The 23470-nt window shown below is 37.2% G+C and overlaps 2 protein-coding genes across 2 annotated transcripts; one reads left to right on the plus strand and one right to left on the minus strand.

The window, feature by feature from the left end:
* Positions 1-8447: 8447 nt before the first annotated feature.
* LOC111370857 (B-box zinc finger protein 22-like) lies at positions 8448-12316 on the minus strand. The gene is made up of 3 exons (XM_022992753.1): positions 12025-12316; positions 10307-10717; positions 8448-9052 (listed from the first exon to the last, which is right to left on the minus strand). The coding sequence occupies exons 1-3, from the start codon at positions 12205-12207 to the stop codon at positions 8771-8773; spliced, it is 876 nt and encodes a 291-aa protein (XP_022848521.1). The 5' UTR covers positions 12208-12316; the 3' UTR covers positions 8448-8770.
* Positions 12317-20382: 8066 nt separating this feature from the next.
* Positions 20383-22701, plus strand: LOC111370170. Its single transcript, XM_022991865.1, has 4 exons — positions 20383-20559; positions 20724-21914; positions 22008-22078; positions 22362-22701. The coding sequence occupies exons 1-4, from the start codon at positions 20383-20385 to the stop codon at positions 22699-22701; spliced, it is 1779 nt and encodes a 592-aa protein (XP_022847633.1).
* The last annotated feature ends 769 nt before the right edge of the window (positions 22702-23470 follow it).

A 23470-nucleotide genomic window follows, 5' to 3' on the forward strand; every position in this document is an offset into this window, starting at 1 on the left:
CAATCTCGATTATCGATCATATCTTTCACTTCACTATTAAGTCAATATAATTCGACTTATGAGTACACCTGGGCCAAGGATTTCGATATCGACTTAAATGAATGAAACGCAGATCATAATCTCTTACTATCTAAGAGTGACGAATCCTCTACTGATCATTCACAACCTTCATATGATTATTGACATACTCGAACGATGCCGTATTAGCAGTCATTGGCAGAGCAACATCCAACACCATCAAAGCATGAACGTCCTCATATAAGGTACTATGAGGACCTCAAGTCAAAATGATCAATCCCACTATCGAACGTTAGAGATTAACCACTGACACTCAGATAGTTATCCATGTGAAATCTCTCTACGGGTCTCCAATGTTTTGTTCTATAACAAAACATCCACGTGTTCATTTAAGTGTCATCACACTTTAACTTGTGAGATTAGCTACTTACTTCATAAGTAAGAAATGCCACACATGATGATCTATTCGTAATAACGATATTCGTATCTCATTATTACTTATAACCACGGACAATTTAAGATTCAATCAAATGTAACTTGTATCTCACAATCAAAATTCCTTGTGATTAAAAAATTACGAAGATTTGAATCGACGAACTCTATTATTTATTTAATTATCTACTAATTAAATAATAGATCTGCCATTAAATTGTATTAATTATATATCAAAAGTATTTATGTCCAAAGTTGATTGGACCTAGGGTATAATAGTTGCAAACTCTCACTTGCACTAGATCCAATCACTTAGGTATCCAATATCATAAGTCTACATGACGATCATGTTTATGCTACGACAACTCTGTCGGTAGATTTGCAATATTGTTAAATGTGGGAATTTGTTCTTCTCTTTACGTCATTTCTATATATTATCTCTCTGATGAGATTATATCGCCTTAATACATGTTTGGATCATTGATGAGACCTTAGTTCCTTCGCTTTCGCAATGGCTCTATTGTTATCACAATACAATGGCATGTGATCAACAATATCAGGAACCACTCCAAGTTCATTTATGAACATCATGATTTAGATTGCAATTCTTTGCTACTTCTGAAGTAATCATGTATTAGGTTTCTACTATTGAATCAACAGTTGCTTTACGTTTGAAACATTTTCAACATACCGCTTAAGAGTAAACCAGTTTTTCCATATGAAATCTTCTCAAGGTTTCATCTATGTAAATTGGGAAGAGTTAAGCAATCTTCTAGATCTACGTCTATAGATCAAGTTGCTTCTCCCATATCGTTCATGAATAAATCCTTTAACAATCATTATTTCAACAATTGAAACATAGGGATGTTGTTTTCTATAATATTAGGAATACGACAATGCTCTCACTATCTTCTTGTAAACACACAATTTGTCTTCAAATTTGAAAAAATCAAACACTTTGATTTTTTCATCAAACCTAAGATTTCAACTCCAAGAGACTTCTCTTAACCTATAGTCACGGTATGCAACTGTTGCAAGCAAAACCCGAATGGATTTCAGCAAGGCTACAGGAGAAAAGTTTCACCAAGGTCAACACTTAACCTTTGCTTCTAGCCTTGCTTTGTATATATGAATATTTCCATCCATATCGATCTTTTCCTTGTAAACTATTTACAAAAATTTATGGGTTTTATTCCATCAGGAGGTTTGACAAAGGTCCAAACTTTATTCACATACGTCGAGTTCATCTCGAGTTTTATAGTCTCTTGCTGTCTCTTTTAAGTCAACACTTGACTTTATTTTGTTGCAACTAACATGTTCATTATCCTGGATCAGTAATACCTGATTAGTAATCATGGATTCGCACCTTCTTGAAGCTCGAATGATCCTACTAGATTCACATAGAGCTGATATGTCCTCAAGAGTCTTTACTTCCTGATCAAGAGCGTGTCTCGTCTCAGATATGAGATCAAACTCGGATTTATCTACTTGGTTAACTATATTTGTGGACTCTTAAACTCTTTCAAGTTCTATTTTGCTCTCACTATCCTCCTTAGAGTAAACGTTTTCTCTAAAAAGACAATATGTCGTGAGACGAAGACTTTTTTCATGATAATAGAATTATATTTAAATGTCTATTTTGAATATCCCCACAAATACGTATTTATCGGATTTAATATCAAACTTATCTGATTCAAGGTGCTTCAAATAAGCGTCATGGCCCCCAAACTTTCATATGAGATAAATTGGGACTACCGCCTTTCCATAACTCGTATGGATTTCTGTTAACCAACTTAAATGTGACATGATTTAGTGTGTTACACACTGCAATCAATGCATGACCCCAAAACAATTCTGGGAGATTTGCATGGCTTGTTATTAATCACATTATATCTAATAATTAACGATTCATCCTTTTAGATACACACTATGCTGTAGTGTATGTGAAGGAGTCCACTGCAAGAGAATCTCATTCTCTCTAAGATAATCTAGATTTTATCTTTAAGATACTCTCACTTGATCGAATCTTAATGTGAGTGTATCTTTACCTATTTATTTCTCTACTTCTAGATTGAATCCTTTGAACTTTTCAAGAGTTTCATGTTTGAGTTTCATCAAGTATACATGATCATTGATGAAATAAGAGAAACATTACCTGACATCAATTGACATGAATCCATATGCATCACTATACATTAGACCAATAATTATGCTCACCTTTCTTCTTTTCAAGTAAAAGAATATTTGGTTATTGCGTCAGACATGCATAATTTGTACTTGTCAAAATCAACTAATCCCGAGTATACATTTTTATGTAACTTTGAAATTACATTTCATCTATATGACAAAGTTTGTCATGCCAGATTTCGGTAATAATTAGACTATCGCATTTATACCTTATAATTTCTATACTCATTATAGAATCATTAGTATTAAAGAATATAAACGTCATTTTGTAATTTACCATAGTCATTATATTTTTATCAAGATAAACAAGAACAACAATTGTCCTTAACAATAAAATAGTTCATGTCCGAATATGAAATTCTTTTTAATGTTCCAGCTATGGTGGGTATAAAGCGACATTTCTCTAATTTCAATACTAAACCAAAAGGCAACGACAAGAAGTATATTCCTACAGGCAATGCAGCAACCTTTGCTCATATCCAACGTGTAGGTCAACTTCTCCCTTTCGCAGTGGTCTACTTGTATTTAGTTTCTCCATATTTGTATAAATATGAGATTTACATCTGGTATCAAATACCTAAGAAACTCGTGAAGTAAACATAAGCCACACAATATTCCTTTCAATGACTTATCATTCTATAATGAAACCAATGGTCATTAGATTTGGTATTGTTCTTCGCTTAGACTGTCTTAACCATATTAGGTGCTTTCCCAAAACTCCTTTAGACTTCCTCTTAATACCCTTAGAGGAATCAATGGCTTGCCCCACTTCTAACTTTGTTATTGAGTATAACAGTCCTAAGCATGTTAAACAACTTAATAAGTATGCATTCGAGCTTATTCATATCATAATTCATAATTAGAATGAATAACTCTATGATAGAGATTGCAGAGTTAAGTCAATACTTAATTCATAGTTAATGATTGAACTCAATTGAGACACTTCTCATGTCAATCATCTTCAGTACATGACATTGACTGAAGATTCTATTGTCACTTTGCATCGGTATAGTTGTTTGGAAGTCTCATATCCTTCTACACATGATTATTATCATACAATTCTTTGAAATGAAAAATCATGTGTTATCATGTTAGCATATATACTTTCATGTTGCTTCTGTAACTCAGGTGACATAGTTGCAAGTATCACATACGTTGCAGTACTATCGTCATCACTGCGTTTATTACAGTAGACATCTCTTCTTTAATCGAGTCATCAGCAGTTGTCTCTGGAAAGGGTTACTCAAGGACGTGACCAATTTTCTCATGCATGAGAACAATTCTCAAATTGCAGTGTCAATTAAGAAAATCTAGTTTGGTTGTTGACATCTAGTATGCCGTTCAAAACATATGGTTACTTAAGGTTCAATGTAAATGATGAAAAGAAAATAAATAATATATAAAATACATCAATTAATTTAACATGGACTTTTATTAAATTAATTATGCTCCCACTGTTTAACTAAAATTTGTGACCCTCTTACATAAATTTATGGAGTCCATACTTGATTCTCAGTGGGCTGGAATCCCATCTATTATATTAAGATCTTGAGTGTACTCAACAAGCCTTAATATAACATTTGCATAGATAGTATTATCAATTGTATCTCCATATAATTTCTAGATCATTAAGCTGACAACTCTTTATCTTCACACATCTTATGTATTAGTTTAACATGCCTCTAAAATTTATCTCTTTGTTTAAAATTTATCTCTTTGAGTGTACTCACAAAAGATAGATTTTAGTTAAGTCAAACCCATCATTTAGAAATATCAAATATTTCATAGTGTTAAACATATCCCTAATAGACCATCTATGAGTGTACTCAACAAGTTGAGATCATTTGGGACTCTGATTTTTCACTATAATGATGAAAGGCGATTATAAATGTGACTTAATATTTTACGAAGGAATTTTGCATTCAAGGGTCTCATTGTAACAATCATATATATTTTATTATACATCTACCATGCAAATAAATATATATATAACATAATATAATAGTGTGGACGATTATGGACTTTACAATCTACTCTTCCCGAGCCATAAGGAAGACTAGTTGGTCAATTTTTAGGGGATATTACATTGATCAGTATCAATGCACCATCTCCATGGTCTCCTCCTCTTCTTTTTTCTTTAATTAGTCCAATTGCAACATGTATCCTATATTAGATGGCACGCAGGCCTAAACGAAATTAGACTCGCAGGCCCATAATAATAACAATAATAACGGGCTCGCAGGCCCAAAACAATTAAGAGTTCGCAGGCTCACAAAATGACAAGAATAAAAATTAACCATTCAACACATCCATATGGTCGAGTTCATAATCGTCCACTAATAATACATTCATTACATAAATGTATGTATATATAATATCTAATATTACATGAAAACATGTTTCAAGTTTCTAGCAATTAAGATCATCTAAACTCTTTTAGAAAAATGAATCGAAACAATTAAATAATTAATTAACCATATTAATCAATTATTTAATTAGCGGGCATATTTAATTAAAATCAAATTTTAATTAAATAACGAATTAGAGTCCAACTCTAACTCAACAATTATAGGGCGGGATAAATATCAAATTAGTGTCAAACTCTAATTTCAAAATTTAAGGCAGTTGAATTTAATTAAAATCAAATGTTAATTAAATAACAAAATTAGAGTCCAACTCTAATTCCAAAATTTTAGGGCGAATTTATTTAATCAAAATCATATTTCAATTAAATATCAAATTAGAGTCCAACTCTAATTCCGAGAAGAAATTCAGGGCGAGACAATTTAATTAAATGTCAAATTAGAATCCAATTCTAAATTCAAGAAATGCTAGGGTAAATTATTTAATTAAAATCAAATTTTAATTAAATATTAAATCAGAGTCCAACTCTAATCCCAAGGAAAATTTTAGGGTAAGACAATTTAATTAAAATCAAATTTCAATTAAACGTCAGATTAGAATCCGATTCTAACTTCTAGAATATATTCGAGGTGAATAATTAATTAAAATCAAATTTTAATTAAGTATTAAATTAGAGTCAAACTCTAATTTAAATTGAATTAATATTTTAATTTATGATAACGCCCCTAAATAAAATAAAATTCAATTAGGATCAAAGTTTAATATTTAAGTTAAAATTCAATTTTAACAAAAAATATAAAGTGTCGTCAAATTTAAATAAAATTTTAAACCTGGATCAAAATTAAAATTATTGGTCAAACATAATTAAAAACCTAACTTTTAAAACCATTTTAATATTTAAATTCAAAACCCTTTTGAAAATTGCAAGTTGACCCAAGAATGAAATTAAAAGCAAGTCCCTCAATTTCGAAAATTGCATGACAAGCCATCCATTTAAAAATTGCAATTTTGACCCCATTCTTATAATTGCAGACAGGGACCCATAATTACTATAATTGCAGAGGAAGCCCCCGCCTCCAAATCACCTAACCCGAATCTGAAAACCTAGGAAATTCACCAATTTCTTTATTCTTCAAATTTCTGAGGCGTCGCTGGCCCTTTTCCGGCTTGAAGGCGCTGCTATGATGAACAACAACAGCGTCGCGCGCTGCTGTGTTCGGCTATTGCTGCTGTCATACTAAGTCGTCAGGCAGCACTAGGCAGCTCCGGTTGCTGCCCGATTTTCAGATCCATTACCATATTTTATTATTATTTTTTATCTTGTTTTCAAAACTAGATTTCAAAAAAAAATGAAAATCAAATTTTCATTAATTGCTAGAAACTAGTAAATGTATAATAACCAACTTTTGATTGTACAAAATGTTAAACAATTTCTAACAAACACAAAGTAGGCTTTGATATCACTGTTAAGAATCTACTTAACATGCGCAGCGAAAATTAAAACAATTTTCGATTCCCACTAAGAATCGCCTTTGTGTTTAGATAAAAATTGTGATAAGATTGTACTTTTTCCAGATCTGCAAACTTCTTTGTTATTCTTTTCGTTCCAACAATCTTGATTCGCCACCCATAGCTGTCCAATTGTCCAGCCTCCAACAGTGATCCACACAGAGAACAAGATTGTAGCTATCATGATTTTCTCCTCTTGTACTAGCAAGAATAATTATGAGAAAAAACACATATGAATTGAAAACTCTAGCCATGTATTTATATAAGCTCAAATGGGCCTAACCTGATCCGGTCCAATATTTAATTAATCCATTTAATTAATCCAGTCCGTGAATTAATTAATCCAATTAACTAACTCGGACCTATAAATAACCAAACCAATTAATTAATTTATTCAACGATTGTTAAATTAATTAATTGACAAATTACAATCTTCCAATTCTCTTTTGTGTGCGACCCATCAGGTTCCTAGTCACGATATCTAACGATGTGAAATATTATTTTGATCTAATCAAAATTGATAAATTAAAACACCTTTTTAATTTATCATCAATTCACACTCGCCGTCCCAAATTGACATCTATCAATGTGTCGTGACAATACATGTGACAGGAAATGTCATGTGGTATGACAAAACCAAACTCGTTCATTTACCGTGAAACTATAATCCCTTCGTCAATATGATCCGATCAATTACGAGATATGAAAGTATGTCAATCTCGATTATCGATCATATCTTTCACTCCACTATTCAGTCAATATAAGTCGAAAACTTCTTTTCGACTTACGAGTACACATTGGCCAAGGATTTCGATATCGACTTAATTGAATGAAACGCAGATCATAATCTCTTACTATCTAAGAGTGACGAATCCTCTATTGATCATTCACAACCTTCATATGATTATTGACATACCCGAACGATGCCGTATTAGCAGCCATTGAGAGAGCAACATCCAATACCGTCAAAGCATGACCGTCCTCATATAAAGTATTATAACGACCTCAAGTCAAAAGGACCAATTCCACTATCGAACGTTAGAGATTAACCACTGACACTCAAATAGTCATCCATGTGGAATCTCTCGACCGGTCTCCAATATTTTGTTTTATAACAAAACATCTACGTATTCATTTAAGTGTCATCACACTTTAACTTGTGAGATTAGCTACTTACTTCATAAGTAAGAAATGCCACACATGATGATCTATTCTTAATAACGATATTCGTATCTCATTATTACTTATAACCACGGACAATTTAAGATTCAATCAAATGTAACTTGTATCTCACAATCAAAACTCCTTGTGATTAACAAATTACGAAGATTTGAATCGACGGACTCTATTATTTATTTAATTGTCTACTAATTAAATAATAGATCTGCCATTAAATTGCATTAATTATATATCAAAAATATTTATGTCCAAAATTGATTGGACTTAGGGTATAATACTTACAATCAACATATCTGTGGAAGCATTTAGCAGTCCTTATGCAGCAAATATTTCTCCAAAACTTGCATGCATAGTTTACAAAATTAGTCTGCTAACACAATCTCCTTGCTGCAAGTCCATGAAATCATGGTTTTCAATGCTGAAGAATCCATAAATGTTGATTTTAAGGAAAAGGGAAGAGCAAAGGCTACAGATATGCCACTCACTCTCAGATTCTCCATTTTCCCTCATCGCGAATTTGAGACGCTGTTCCAGACAGAAAAATTGGTAACTTTGATATATTCGTCTGTAAATTCCATAACTTGAAACCTCAAACTTTTCTTTTGTTCTGCTCTAGTGTAGTATGTCCCATACAAGCAACAAAAGGTTACATTTCCATCATAAGATGATAATCTTCGGTACACTCTCCAGTCGAGTTGACAACAAATTGAAAAAGATGATTCGGTTACGGTTAATTTAGAAATGCATATTAAGAAGAATTCACAATAAAATAACTTTTTCATCCAACTTTAAATATCAAAAACCAAGAAAAACTACATCATTTGCTTCGTTTTGATGACTGTGGAACACTAGCACAACTAAACAAACCTTCATACAAGAGAAATGACAATGGAACGCTAGTTAATAAAACAAACCTACAAACAAGCGAGAAGTAAATGTTCCCCCCACAGCTAACAGCTAAAACAAATCAAGCTCGATAAACATGAAACCTTTAGGCTAATAGCACGGCATGTACCTTATCCATTGCGCAGGTAATGTGAAGTGATCCTCTTACATCCAGGGTAAAAGCTTGGAGCATGTATCAGAATTGCCTTCTCCGTTTTGAGTTCGTAGAATGCAGTTGAGGATAGTGTTGGAAGCTTCGCAAGGGAGAAGAGCTTACATCAGGCACAAATACAGCAGAATCAGATGGATTCCGGTAGTTTTTAGACCAGGAAAGCCCCGATAATGTAGGTGGAGAATGGACCTGTGGCACCATAAAAAATGAATCTGGTGCCTGTCCTAAACACTCATCATCATCCAAGTCTCCAACTGCGGGTTGAAAACTTGAGGAGCGATCTGATCCTTGCTTCCCGCTATCCGCCTGAGAGGATTATTAGGACAGAACGCAAATTAAGGTTGGTGCCATGCTACCGCCATTTCAAGATCAAATTCACAAAACAATTGCAATTGAGTATTTAATGCTGCTTCAAAACTTGATCCAGTATAGAAAATATTGTTCCACCGAAGGGAATATGCCAATAAATCAGCAGTACATCAATAATTTGTTACAATTATTGGTGGATCATTCCCCACTCTTACTTCAACTCAAAAAGTATTTTACCAACCCCATATCTCAAATTTGAATGGTGGTCTTGTCAAAAAATTAATTGTCTGCATATTCAGCTGATAATTTATCTCGGTCTTCCTACCCCAGCATCAAGATTTAGTGCCAAACAAGCCTACACTGGACAAAACTATCTAACTATCACCGATCAAAATCCTTACGCAGACCAGCTCCATCACTAACTTGCAGAAGTGATACTTAAAAAATCAAACCATATACACAAGCTAAATTAAAATTTCCACTTTCCAGACCTACCTCGAGCTGAAAATCAAACTCATGAAATTACAAGTAAATGCAGCTTCATATGAAATTCAACAACACGTGTGCAAGTGCATGGGCACAAATCCACAGGGAAGGGTTGCATGCATTTTCTTTTTTCTTTTCCCTTTTGGTAGGGAAGCGGGATGGAGAGAGAGGACTTCAACCATATCTTGAAATTGTTTCACACAGACATTCGTTTCTTTTCATTTTGCTATTTCTGTAGGCTAGTTCAGCCCCTTCTTTAATGAAGGAAATTCAATATTTGTATATATACCCATATGATGGAAAAATCGAATGTCCTAGTACGACTAATTTGTGATTTTTTTATAGAGAGAGGTTGAGTCAATGGGTGGGGAGCTTGAAGAGCCCTGGTGAAATGGGAAGTAATTCGACCGAGATGGAGGACATCTGCATGTATCTAGAATGGTTTTCAGGGTAAGTCAAGCGCTTGCTGCCAAGCAGCACTGGACAGCAAGGTCTTTTGAAGAAATGGTGGAAAAGTAACATTATGTGTAAGCGTAATGAAGCAATTAATTTTTCCAACATAGGAGATGGCTGAGTGGACTAAAGCTTTTGATTGCTAATCCATTTTATGGGTTAATTCTATTGAAAGTTCGAATCTCTTTCAATGATGGCTTGAAAGGACGTGCATTTCGTGTTTCTGGAATATTTGTAAGATAAAATCAAAGGCCAATGAAAAATTAGAAGGCAACAAGCATAAATTGATGGAATTTACAACTCAAATCATACCTTGGATGAGACATTATCCATGAAATTATAGTTCTGAGTGTAATCACCAAAACCAATAAAATCATCTAACTGCCATTGCGAAACTTCAGTTGCTGAACCGCCAGCAGTAGACAACTTTGACCATACAAAACCCTCACCACCATTGGTTTGGAGAGGTAAAGCTTTGACATACTGACCAGTTGATGCAGCAGGGGTTGTCCGTCTCTCTGTTTCTGAGGTTTTCTCATTACAGAGGGACTTCCCCAAAGACACAGATGGACCAGGTTCTGTAGCTTCAAGTCCTACTTTAACGCCAGTAAGTAAAAATCTATTGTGAGCAGACACCAAGGAGTTTGCTGTGTGTATAGCAACATCACACTTCCTGCACAGTAAAGCTCGATCCTCAAGGCAAAAGAAATAACCAAATGTTTCCTGCACAAATGTATGAAGGATATCAAATCCTTAACAAGGTAAAAGAGACTTATGGGATCTGTCTAAAAAATTACCACAAGTGAACAAGATTAAGGTGGTGAAGCTCAAATTGAACGTTCGCACATCCAGTATCCAGTAAAAATAATTGAAAGCTCAAATTGGGTACCATTATGGAGCTTTTTTAAGTTACCGATTTTGGGGATTATAGGAGATCCAGTTTTTAGTGAATTTTAGAAGCGGGTTTTATAACAATTCAACTAATTCTTAAAATTTTGTTAAAAGAATAAAACTATATATATATATATATATATATATATAATTTTCTTGTAAAGTAAATTTTTTTTTAACTTATAAGGTATATTTTAATTATAAGTAATATTTTCATATATAAGTTAATTTTAACTAAATATTTATTTGTAATTGAATTTTTAAGTTAAAAGTAATTTTTTATTTATCAGTAAAATTTATATTCCCGTTTGGTCCTCATTCTCATTCTTTTTCTCCCTCTTATTTTCTACCACACAATCTTCCATAAAATAATATTATACGCAAATCAAAAACTTTTTCATTCTTTTTTAACCACATATTTTTTAAAAAAAATACTATTCCAACCATTAAAATTTGACAAGAATGGGGGCCAAACGAGGGCTAATTTCGTAATTTTTAAGTAATTTTTACATATAAGGATTTTTTTATTTATAAATTTTTTTTTTATACTTAAGTAAAATTTTATCTTTTTAATAATATATTTTACTTTATACATAATTTTTTTTACACAAAAGTGAATTTTTATAAATAATTTCTACTGATAAGTAGACTTTTTAAATATAAAGTAATTTTTTTACTTATAAATAAAATTTGTAGTTACTGTATTTTTATTTACAAGTAACAGAATACATGAATTTAAAATAATTCTTTTATAAAGAATGAAACTGAAAAAAAAAAAATAATAATAATAATAATAATACCCCAGGAATCATCAATTCGGTGAGTCGAAAAGCACATTCAAAATTATAATACATCAGTGTTCAAGAAACCTATCAAGCGCCGGAAGAAGGGAGTAGCCTCAAGCCCAGTTATTTTTCAAGGTATAAATAAATAAATAAAAATAAAAAGATCATGAAATATATTTTTTATATATGTATCAGCATAATTTATAAAAAAATAAAAAATTCTCCCCCTGATCAATCATTTTTCAATTTCCCGTAGAAGATACCATCCAAGAATTATCAAACTTCAAACCCAGTAAAAGAAAAAACTCAAGCAGAAAATACGAAACAGTAATACTGAGCTCAAACATCAAATACCTGACAGATGTCACACTTGGGCATCTGATTGGCGGAGTTAGTGAGAAGAACCCTCTGGTGCTTGCTGGCGAGCTTGTTGGCGGCATGCACTTTCTGATCACAATCCCGGCACAGCGCCGCCTCGTCGGCGCAGCACAGTATAACCGCCTCCGCTACCTCACAAGCGTTGCACTGAATCTTCATCCTACCTCAATACACCTCCAATCTCGATCTTCCAAGTAGGTGATACTGTTAAATCTATGGATAGCAGAATAGCGAATCCCACGGGGATGAGAGGGTTTTAAACTGACAGCGTGGCTCAATGAAGATATTTAGAAAGGCGGTTAGCCACGAGTTATGCATGAGTCCTTATTGAGTCAACTCGTTCAGATGACTCGTTTGACTAGGTTCATAAATTGTTCATAGATTTTTTATATTTATTTTCGCTAACTTCTATCTATTTATAATTTAAATTGTTTATAAATATTTTTTAAATATTTATGAACATGAGGGAAACAAAGGCATGAGAAGTGTTTATAAACAGCTCAAATTATAAATAGATAAAAATAAATACTAAATAAGTGAAACTTATTTATGATTTTCTTGAAATGTATGAATGAAATTAACTTGTATTTTAGGCAAGCATGTTTAAGAAGTATTTATAAACGATTTAAATTATATACATGATGAAAGAAGTGATTAAAAAATTGATAACATTATAAATTTTTCAAAATGTGTAAATAAAAAATGACTTAAATATTTATAATTAACAGTTCATAAACATGAGCCAAATATATAGGCTTAATCTTATAAATATTTTTTCCCTATTTTTCCCCCAAAAAAAAAAATCTTATAAATTTCTTTTTCGGTTTTTGAATAGAGGGAAAAGGACATATATGTCAATTGCTTTAGTCGATGTACTGTAATTTAAAGCTAGAAATCTAAGGAAGCGTTTGAAGTGTGTGTGTGCATATATATATTTTACTTTATCGAATAGATTTTGTGAGAAATATTTTGTTTTGAATAATCTGTAGTTAAAAATAGGGAAAAATATGAATTCACAGGCAAAATTATTTTATTTAAAGAGTAGTGCTTGTTTGGTAGGAATTTTGTTAATTGATTTTTTGACCATTAGAGATAAAGTGGGTCCTATTTGTGAGAGAATAATTCAAAAATGACGGTTGAAATAATGAAAAAAAGGTCAAAAAATTGATGTTAATTGAATTAAAATCTCTACCAAACATGCTCATAGTTCCATTTGTTTTGGTTCCCTGGTTCTAAGATAATTGAACCAAAGCACGAACTAATGATTTTTTTTAATGATGGAATCAATTTTTTTTTTTTTTTTTTTTCAAAATATGGAACCAAATCGAAACCTAACCATTTAGTTTTGGTTTGATTTGGTTTTGTTCTAATTTCATTTTTTAAATTTCAGACTTGCACCTTATCAAGTTAGTGGTATATACCTAAATGAAAAAAAGTAAAAAATCAAACATTCAACAATTTCATATTATCAATCATGAAGGTCACAAAGTCCAGACTAACAAACAAATATAGCCATAATTTGAATATACATATTAATTTCCATTTTCATATAAAGATTGTTTAGGCCTGTTTGAGCCCTTTTATTTCTTTATTAAAATGAAAAATATGATCGTTATTTATCACATTAAATCACTATATTTGACTTTTATCTTTTGTGTAAGCCACATAACGACTATATTTTTCATTCTCATTTTTACCATAATGTGGCTCAAACGGGAGCTTAATAAGTAATAACAATGAATCACGAAATTAACTACAGCAATTTTGAAGGTACAGCCCCATAACAAATGGTGAATTACGCAAAATTTTTACAATCCACTTTTATAGGCAACCATTAATCATTTAATACTATGTTCATGTTTTATGAATTTTCCTCTATTTGTGAAGAATAGGGCTGGACAAATCTCTCGAACCGGACCCGAATCCGACGGTTCTTGTGAAATTAAATACCCGAATGGGTATCTGAATTGAGAACCGACGGGTACGGTTCGGTTCTCGGTTCTAGACCAAGAACCGAAGAACCGAATAAGAACCGAATCTTTCTAATTTTTTTTATATTGAATAAATCAAATTATTTTAATTTTAATTTTTTCTAAACAAATTAACAAACTAACAATTTTTAAATCCAAATTTTTGCCCCAATAATTTGTTTCATTTCTAATTTTTTAATTTTTTGCCCAATTACCCCTTTTATTGTCTCATTTCTTAGCCCAACAAGATTCAACCTACTAAATAACCCTAAACACCTACACTAAAGTGCATAACGTTGTCTCGACTTTCGCAGCCGCGCTGACATTCCAAAACCTATACAATCGTCGACCGACGTTGTGACCTCCGCCAACCGAAATTTTAACCGTAGCGATCATTTGAATAAGGTAGTCTACGAGTCTCTGACATTTCAAAACCATTGAATATGTCATTAGTTGTATTTATATAATGTTGTTATAAATGTTAAAAAATTTAATTATAGTACAGAACCGAATGGAACCGAACCCGAACGGTTCCACAATTATATTTGGACCCGACGGTTCCATTTACTAAATACCCGAAAATTTTGATTTGGTTCGATTCTCTTTAGAACTGAACCGAATCGACCCACGCCCACCCCCAATAAAGAACACAAATAATTCATCAAACAATCAAGATGAATAATTAGTGTAAAGGCTTTTTAAGTTACTGACCAATTCTTTTTTCGATCTTGAAGTCTTCTTCACTGACGTGATGAAATTCAGTGTCATCATGTTGTAGTGTTGTGTAAATTGAAAAGGAGTTAAAAGGAAAATAATTCAAATGATTACAAGATTAAAATGTACGCAATTAATGGGCTGTCTCTAATGAATACAAAACTAGGATCGCCACTAATTAATATATATAAAAATATAAAATTAAAAATTAACTTTAGTTCTAGTTCTGGCTCTTGATTCTAGAATTAGAACCGAACCAAAATAGAAACCAAATGGTTCTCAGTTCAAATAACAAAAATCATTAAAAATAAAATTGTAGAATCAAATCGAACTGCTTGGTTTGGTTTGATTTTGATTTAGTCTGGACATTTTGTCCATCCCTAGAAACTGTACTGAATATGGGCTAAAGATTAGAGATTGTTTGATAAATGCTGATAAAATATGTGATTAAAAAATTAAGAATTGTGTTACATCAACTTTTTATTAACATTTAAAACTATACCAGGCAAGCACTTAAATCTTTTTCATAGTGTCTAGGTCCTTCGTACTTTTTAAATTAAATTCATAGTCGCTAACTACTAGTGCCATAAATTTAAAGGGTAGCATCTATACAACAGGGCTAAATTTAAACTATGATATGGCATTATGAGTGAAAGTATCTATTATTGAATAAGTAGAAAAGTTATTAAATTGAATATAATTTCCACGAGGACCATTTAACTTATTGGTTAAATGATACTTATCTTAACTTTATTTGAAAAATCAATTTTTGAGAGTTTCTAAACTAGACTCGAATAAATCAAAATAAAAAGTAAGATATTACAAATCATTTGGAAATGTTTGAATTGATTAAAATGCTAGAACTCACGTATCACCGAGTTAATCACAATATCATTCAAGTAAAATGTCGTGTGATCTTAAATTATTCGACATGCTTTTGAAGTAATATTGCTTATATCCCTATTCAAATTGACAATTAATAAAAACAGGCATTAACTCAAAAAATTTAATTCATTGACCACACGATTTCAAAGGGTATATACTTATCTTTTATGCAAATCATGGGTGTTTGTTATCACAAGCATATGGTACATCCATCATCATCAAGCTATCGATGGTTCTCAAATGGTTCAAATCAAACACGATATATTTGAGAACAAATACTCAACATAAAATTTAGATACTCATATTCGACATACAAAAGCACAGATTTAAACTTAGCACATGTTTGGTCAGTTTAAAAAGTTTATTAAAATATACGTTAAAGTCATAATTAATTTAACCTGCACGTTTATGTGATCCGCCATTTTCTTAACCATACATTTTATCAACTTTTATTAAAATCTACTAAAAATCTGATTCTTTTATCTAAACCAAACAAGGACTTAATACCGAAAATGTTCTATTTTATACTTTGTTTGGCCCTCTTAGGTTGCTCCTTTGACTACCAACTACACTGGATTTTTATCTCGTTTACTTATGTGTTGCATGGCCACAAGATGATGTAAGTACTTTATATGGGTTCACTTTGAACTTTAATTTCTTGTCGATGCGATTATTATTTTTGACAAGTTAATATATAATTTCGATGTTCTCATGAAGGGGAACACGAATCACATGTGTTATTTCAAAAGAAAGGAATGGATCCTGTTACGCCTCGATTGTACGAGCCTCGATACCGAACTGTCATCTCACCACCGAAGCCAAGATCAAGTGGACCACTCCGACCCTCTCGACGCTTCTCCGAAGTGATACATCGATTCCTACTACTGATCTGCCGAAATATTAGAAGATCCGCCGTCAATTTAAGATTTGTCCTGCATCTAGGGTTTAAATTGATTTGACGTCCCCATGAGACTATTTGATGTGACTTATCAACTTTATGTCAATTCAACTCGGGGGAAAACAAACTGTCTACCCACTCTACAAGCGCGGCTTATTGACGCCTATGAGCAGACGCTTCATACCGTCAGATGTATACACGTGTTCCACATCCCACGGTCCATACCACCTATAAATATCCAAAGTTTGGCAAGAGGCAAAGATAATGAAACTCTCAATACATAGCATTGCATAACAAGTTTATATATTCTCCTCCCCCTTTATTGATTGATTTGTGTAGCCCCAGGGCACTGTTCGGACCACCCAAACCTGACTTGACCGTCGGAGTGTATACGGCCGCCACCACCCTCGTCGGTTCCGGCCGTGTGCGCCTGACCATTTGTTCATTTCGCAGGGAGGAATACGTGGAGTAGCTATAAGTTGGCCACGTGGAGGAGCCATTTTTGGAGGTTAACAGTCTGGCGCCGTCTGTGGGAAACTCATTCCCCATTTGAAGTTTTACATTTCCCATCGGTGAAGACACCGGAAAATCGGCGACTGACCCTGAGAAGGGGGCATTCTTGAAAAAGAACAAAAGTCGGATTACAATCCAAGTTCTTACTACCCTTGAAAGAAGAGGTAGGATGAGCTACAGCCGTGAAGACAATCCCATGAGAGAGGCCTCTGAAGAAGAGGTACTCCATAACAATGTTACTCATCAGAGACCGCATCACCGGCGTCGACGAGGCGAAAGAACAGCCATACTCACTGAAGGAATGGCCCAGATAGCAGCGGGTATAAGAGACATAGCAGCTCAGAATATGGCGATGCGGGAACTTCTCATGCAAGCCCAAGGACACCAGAGCCCCAAGGATCTTATCCGGTACAGGAAATCCCTTTGTCTCACTCTCGAGGCCACATGAGCAGGCACACAGAACGTCCTCTCGAAAGAGAGGGGAACACCGAAGCGACATCTTATGTGCAGGAGAGTCACCCATCAGAACCACTCTTGGGGGACAACTTTCCTCCAGAATACGATGACCAGAGGTCAGTGAGCGTCTTCGACCGGATAGGGAACGATCCTAGCAATAGGGTCCGCCCTTCCAGAGGATAGGTCCGGTCAGACCACGAAGAAGAGCATGTTCCCCCTCCTCCTAAAAATAGGAGGGAGAGGAGAAAGTTAGTCGATTGGGGGAGCCGGGGAAAAGCACCTCCTCCACCCCAAGACATCCAAGATGATGAAGGATCAGAGAGGTCTTGTCGATCTTATGAGATTGACGACGATGACGATAACCTCCCTTTCTCAAGGGAAATCCGAAGCTTCCCAATGCCAACTAACTTCACACCCCCTAAGATCCCCAAGTATGAGGGAAAAGGGGATCCGGAGAAGCACCTCACAAAGTATATGACACAAATGAGTCTTAGGGGAGCCTCACCTGCTCTAAAGTGCAGAGCCTTCCATTTGACACTAGGCGGAGCCGCCGAGGTGTGGTACAGTAGGCTTCCTCCCCTAAGCATCAGAAGTTGGCCGGACTTGAAGAAAGCATTTTTGAACCAGTATCTCTCACGCAGGGAAGGAGAGGCGCCAATCCAAGGCCTGCAAGACATGAGGCAGGCCCTGGAGAGATGCTGAAAAGCTATCTCGCCAGGTTTATAGACGAGATTACTTACTGCGAGCAGGTCACTGACAGGGAAGCCCTTTCAGCCCTGAAAGGTGGTCTCAACATGAACACTTTGTTTTGGAGGGACGTGCGCAGCAAGAATCCCCCCACATACGACGAGCTGGTAGAGATGATGAGGGTGGAAATTGTTAGTGAAGAAATGATTGATCATCGCAACCGTGCCGCGCAGGGACTCCCTCCCCCACAGAGGCAGGTAGGTCGAGGCCCCGCAGCGCACCTTGTTACTCAGCAATGGACCCAAGCAGGGCATACCATAGCTCCCACATCCGGACAGGCCCTAGCTTCCGCCACATTGAACGCAGTGCCGGTGTTGGCATATGATAACGCACCCGCTGAGGCAGGACCATCTGGAAGGACTGACAACAGCAAGAAGAAGAAAAAGAGGCCAAATAGGCCCTTGCCAGGAGCAAGATTTTGTACTTTCCATCAACTATACGGGCATGACACCAGCGAGTGTCGGGATGCCAACCGGCGCCCTGATCGAAGCAACCCCCACACTTCCAGCAGAAACGAGCACCCCCGCAGATCCACCTCCCCGAGGAGGGGAGAAAGGGGTCACCAGGAACAATCTCCTCACAGAAGAGAATCAAGAAACCGAGGCCAATCCAGGCAAGAGAACCAAGCCCAATTCGCTGGAAGCCAGGTCGTCAGGGAAATCGATACCATCATTGGGGGACCCCACGTCGCTGGCAACACTAGGAATGCCCAGAGAAATTATACACAAGAAGCTAAGGATCCCCCGATGATCACCTACATTGTCGACGAATCAAAATCAGCAAACAAGATGGCCCCAATCACCTTCTCACAGGAAGACTCAGAGGGAGTTCACCATCTCCATTGCGACGCTTTGGTTGTAAGGGCCGTAGTGGCTAGAAACGGATTAAAACGCATGCTCGTTGACAACGGCAGTTTCGTGAACATATTGTTCGGCTCCACTTTTGACAAAATACAAATTGAACATGGGTTAATCCCCATGACCGACCCACTATTCGAATTCACTGGGGACAGCATCATCCCACGAGGACGGATTACCCTGCCTATGGAGATGGGTTCGGCCCCCCTGGTCGCCCAGCATTTCATGGAATTTCTGGTGGTAGATCACAGGTCGGCTTATCATGGAGTATTGGGCAGACCTGCTCTAAAAGATCTTTGGGTTGTGACGTCCATTCACTATCTGTGCATGAAATTCCCAACTGAACGTGAGATTGCAACGGTCCGGGGCGATCAGATGGGCTCTAGGGCATGCTACCTAAACTCGCTACGTAAATCTGAGCCCCGAACTGTCAATGTAATTCTAGCCGAAGTACCCGCTAAAGTCGGTGCGGACGTGGAAATGCTCGACGCCCCTGAACAAGGGCATACCTCTGAACAAGAGGAAGATGTCGTAATGGAAGAGGCCCCTGAACAAGGACACCCTCTTGATGAGTTAGACCCCCGAATAATCGATTATGAACCAAATGCGACCCCAATGGAAGAACTGGAAACTTTCCCAGTCAATCCAGAAGACCCCAATCAAGTCTTGTGCATAGGAAAGTCATTATCGCCTGAAGCAAAAATTGAGATGATACGATTCCTGAAAGAAAACCTGGATGTCTTCGCATGGAAACATGAGGATATGGTGGGAATAGATCCCAGGATTAGTTGCCATCACCTTAACATCAACCCCTCCTATACCCCCCATAGACAGAAGAGGCGCGCCCTAAACCTGGAACGGTACGAGGCGCTGAGAGACGAAGTAAGTAAACTTAATCGCAGTGGTTTCATCGGAGAGGCCATATATCCGAGGTGGATATCCAACCTGTTTCTGGTGAAAAAGTCCAGCAGGAAATGGAGGGTCTGTGTGGACTTCACAAACCTGAATAAGGCATGTCCCAAGGACAGCTTCCCACTTCCAAGAATTGATCAACTGGTGGACTCCACTGCTGGGCATGAACTACTGATTTTCATGGATGCGTACTCAGGGTACAACCAGATACCCATGTTCCGGCCTGATGAGGAAGCTACATCATTCATTACGGACAGGGGGCTGTATTGCTACAAAGTTATACCCTTCGGATTGAAAAATGCCGGGGCCACATATCAGAGGTTAGTCAACATGATGTTTTGCGGAACTCATTGGCAAAACCATGGAGGTCTACGTGGACGACATGTTGCTCAAAAGCCTCCAGGCGGCCGAACACGTGAGCCACATTGACCAAACCTTTCAGATACTCAGAAGGTATAACATGAAGCTGAACCCCCTCAAGTGCACTTTCGGAGTGGCATCAGGTCAGTTCTTGGGATACATTGTAAATCAGAGAGGAATTGAGGCAAATCCGGCAAAGGTAGCGGCCTTACTAGAAATGAGGTCACCTCAGAAACCGAAGGAGGTCCAAAGTCTCAATGGCCGGATAGCTGACTCAGCCGCTTCATCTCCAGAGCCACTGATAAAAGTTTGCCTTTCTTCAATGTATTGAAGCAAGGAAAGAAATTCCAATGAACTTCGGAGTGCCAAGAAGCCTTCGAGTCTCTAAAGAAACACCTCGGTGAATCACCCCTCCTGTCGAAACCCCATCCGGATGAATCTCTGTTGCTGTATCTAGCAGTTTCAGATGTGGCAGTCAGCGCGGTCCTAACCAGGGAAGAAAATGAACGTCAATTGCCGGTATATTACATCAGCAAAGCACTTCTCCCAACTGAAACACGCTACTCCGACATGAAAAAACTGGCACTCGCACTCATCACAGCCTCGAGAAAGCTGAGGCCATATTTCCAAGCCCACTCAATACAAGTCCTCACCAATTTTCCTTTGAGGCAAGTGATGCAGAAAACGGACGTGTCGGGACGCCTGCTGAAATGGGCTATCGAGCTCAGCGAGTTCGATCTCACATTTCGACCTAGACACGATATCAAGGGCCAGGCCCTTGCCGATTTTATGGTCGAATTTACCAAAGCCCCAGAAATGGAGGCCCTAATGGAACCAACCGAGCCCCCCACATGGAAATTGTTTGTAGATGGGTCTTCAGGAGAGGCTGGCGCGGGGGCGGGAATCGTGCTAGAGAGCCCGGAAGGCCCTTTGCTAAATTGTGCGGTAAGATTCGGCTTCAGAGCCTCGAACAACGCGGCCGAATATGAGGCCCTTCTGGCAGGACTAAGGCTCGCCAAGGAAATACAGGTCAGGAAGCTCCTAGCAAGCAGTGATTCTCAGCTCGTAGTAAATCAGGTAAATGGGGATTTCACAGCCAAAGATGGTAACATGCTTGCGTACTTGAAGCTGGTTCTGGACATAATTCCCCATTTCAAAAGGTTCGAACCGACTCAAGTCCCCCGTCTAGAAAATGCCCATGCAGATGCCCTCTCAAAGTTAGCCAGCAGCATGAACTCAGAGCTTCTAAACATCGTCCCCATTGAGCACTTATCGAAGCCCTCCACCTTCGAAGGCGAAGAGTTACTATGGATAGAAGGCACCCCATTGTGGATGCAGCCCATAATCGCGTACCTAAAGGAACAAACACTGCCTGCTTCCAGAGGCGAGGCAAGAAAATTAAGAAGAAGGGCTGCACACTTCGTCCTTCTAGAAGGAACCCTTTACAAGAGAGGCTTCGCTTCGCCCCTTCTTCGATGTGTGGGCGGCGAAGAGGCCACCTACATACTCAGAGAGATACATGAAGGGATCTACAGAAATCACTCCGGAGGAACAGCTCTGGCACACAAGGTTCTCCGTCAGGGCTACTTCTGGCCAACCCTGAAGAGGGATGCTTGCCAATTTGTCTGGAAATGTGACAAATGCCAGTGCTTCTCGAACGTGCAAAGACAGCCTGCTCAGAGCCTCTCTATAGTGACCAGCCCTTGGCCATTCGCCAAGTGGGGCATCAACTTCATTGGTCCACTACCAAAAGATAGGGGAAGCGCAACTTTTGCCATTGTCGCCATCGACTACTTCACTAAGTGGGTCGAGGCAGAACCCCTTACCCGAATCACCGAGGCCAATACAACGAAGTTCGTTTGGAAGAGCGTCATTTGCAGATTCGGCATCCCCCACTCTATTGTCTCTGATAATGGGCGGCAGTTCGACAACAGGAAGATGCGAGACTTATGCGACGAACTGGACATAAATAAGGATTTCTCGACTCCACATCACCCTTAGGCATGAGATCAGCAATGATGAGGCGCGCATAAGTGAACTACACCTCCTTGAAGAAAAGAGAGACGCTTCCCAGATGACCTTAGCGAAATATCATCGTAAGATGACCCGCTTTTACAACTCCAAGGTCAGAAATAGAACTCTCCGCTTGGGCGACCTCGTCCTCAAAAGAGTTTTTCAATCTTCAAAACCAACCGGGTCAGGAGTTTTTGGCCCGAACTGGGAAGGCCCTTACCGCATTCGGGGGGAATCCCGACCTGGTACCTTCGAGGTCGAAGATATGTCAGGAAGGATGCTACCTCACAAGTGGAACATCGAGCACTTGAGAAAATACTACCAGTGATAAGACTGTTCCGATCTGATCCTAAGTTGTCATAGCTAATCGGTTGTTCTGATCTGACCTTGGTTGTAAAGTTTATTAAGTGATGGAATCGCCTTTGTAAAGGGTGGTGAAATTTATCCTAGTAATGAATTTTCAGTTCCAAACCGGATCAGCTAGGGAATAGTTTCCTCAGTTCTTCGGAAGGTTCATTTGAGTGATCCGATCGTCACTTATTAGCTGATGAACAAGCGGTTCCTCGTGTTTCCCCAATTGGTCTGACCTCAGATTATCAAGAAGTTAAAGTGAGGAATCACTTCCTTCTCACTTAAGTGTTTGGACTTATGTTTGCTTAAGGGGACCAGTTCACAATTGTTAACTGATCGTTGTCACGAGGCAATTAGTCTAACGTTTGTCATTCATACAAGTATAAAACAAAAGGAATACAAAGAAGCAGAAGCAAAAAGACTTAACAGAAATTTAACAAAATTTTCCATTCCATTTCACAAAATTAAAGTACATGGGGGGCCGAAGCCATTACAAAATAAAAAGGAATCCCTAATCTGTGGAAGGAATTTCAGCACTGGCCGCCTCCTGGGCCTCTGGAGCCTCCTCAGTAACCTTATCAGGCCGACCTCCAGTGGGTCCCCCAAACTCTGCCTCCAGTTGAGAGATGTCCAGGGTAGGATGCACCTCCTTCAACTGACCTAGTAGGCTTTGGGCACTCCACGAGGCCCAGAAGTTGGCAGAGTCGTCGTAAAGGGGATGGTCTTCGAAGTGATCAATAAAATTC

This window comes from Olea europaea, chromosome 21, assembly GCF_002742605.1.
Source record: "Olea europaea var. sylvestris chromosome 21, O_europaea_v1, whole genome shotgun sequence".
In the NCBI taxonomy this organism is placed as follows: domain Eukaryota; kingdom Viridiplantae; phylum Streptophyta; class Magnoliopsida; order Lamiales; family Oleaceae; genus Olea; species Olea europaea.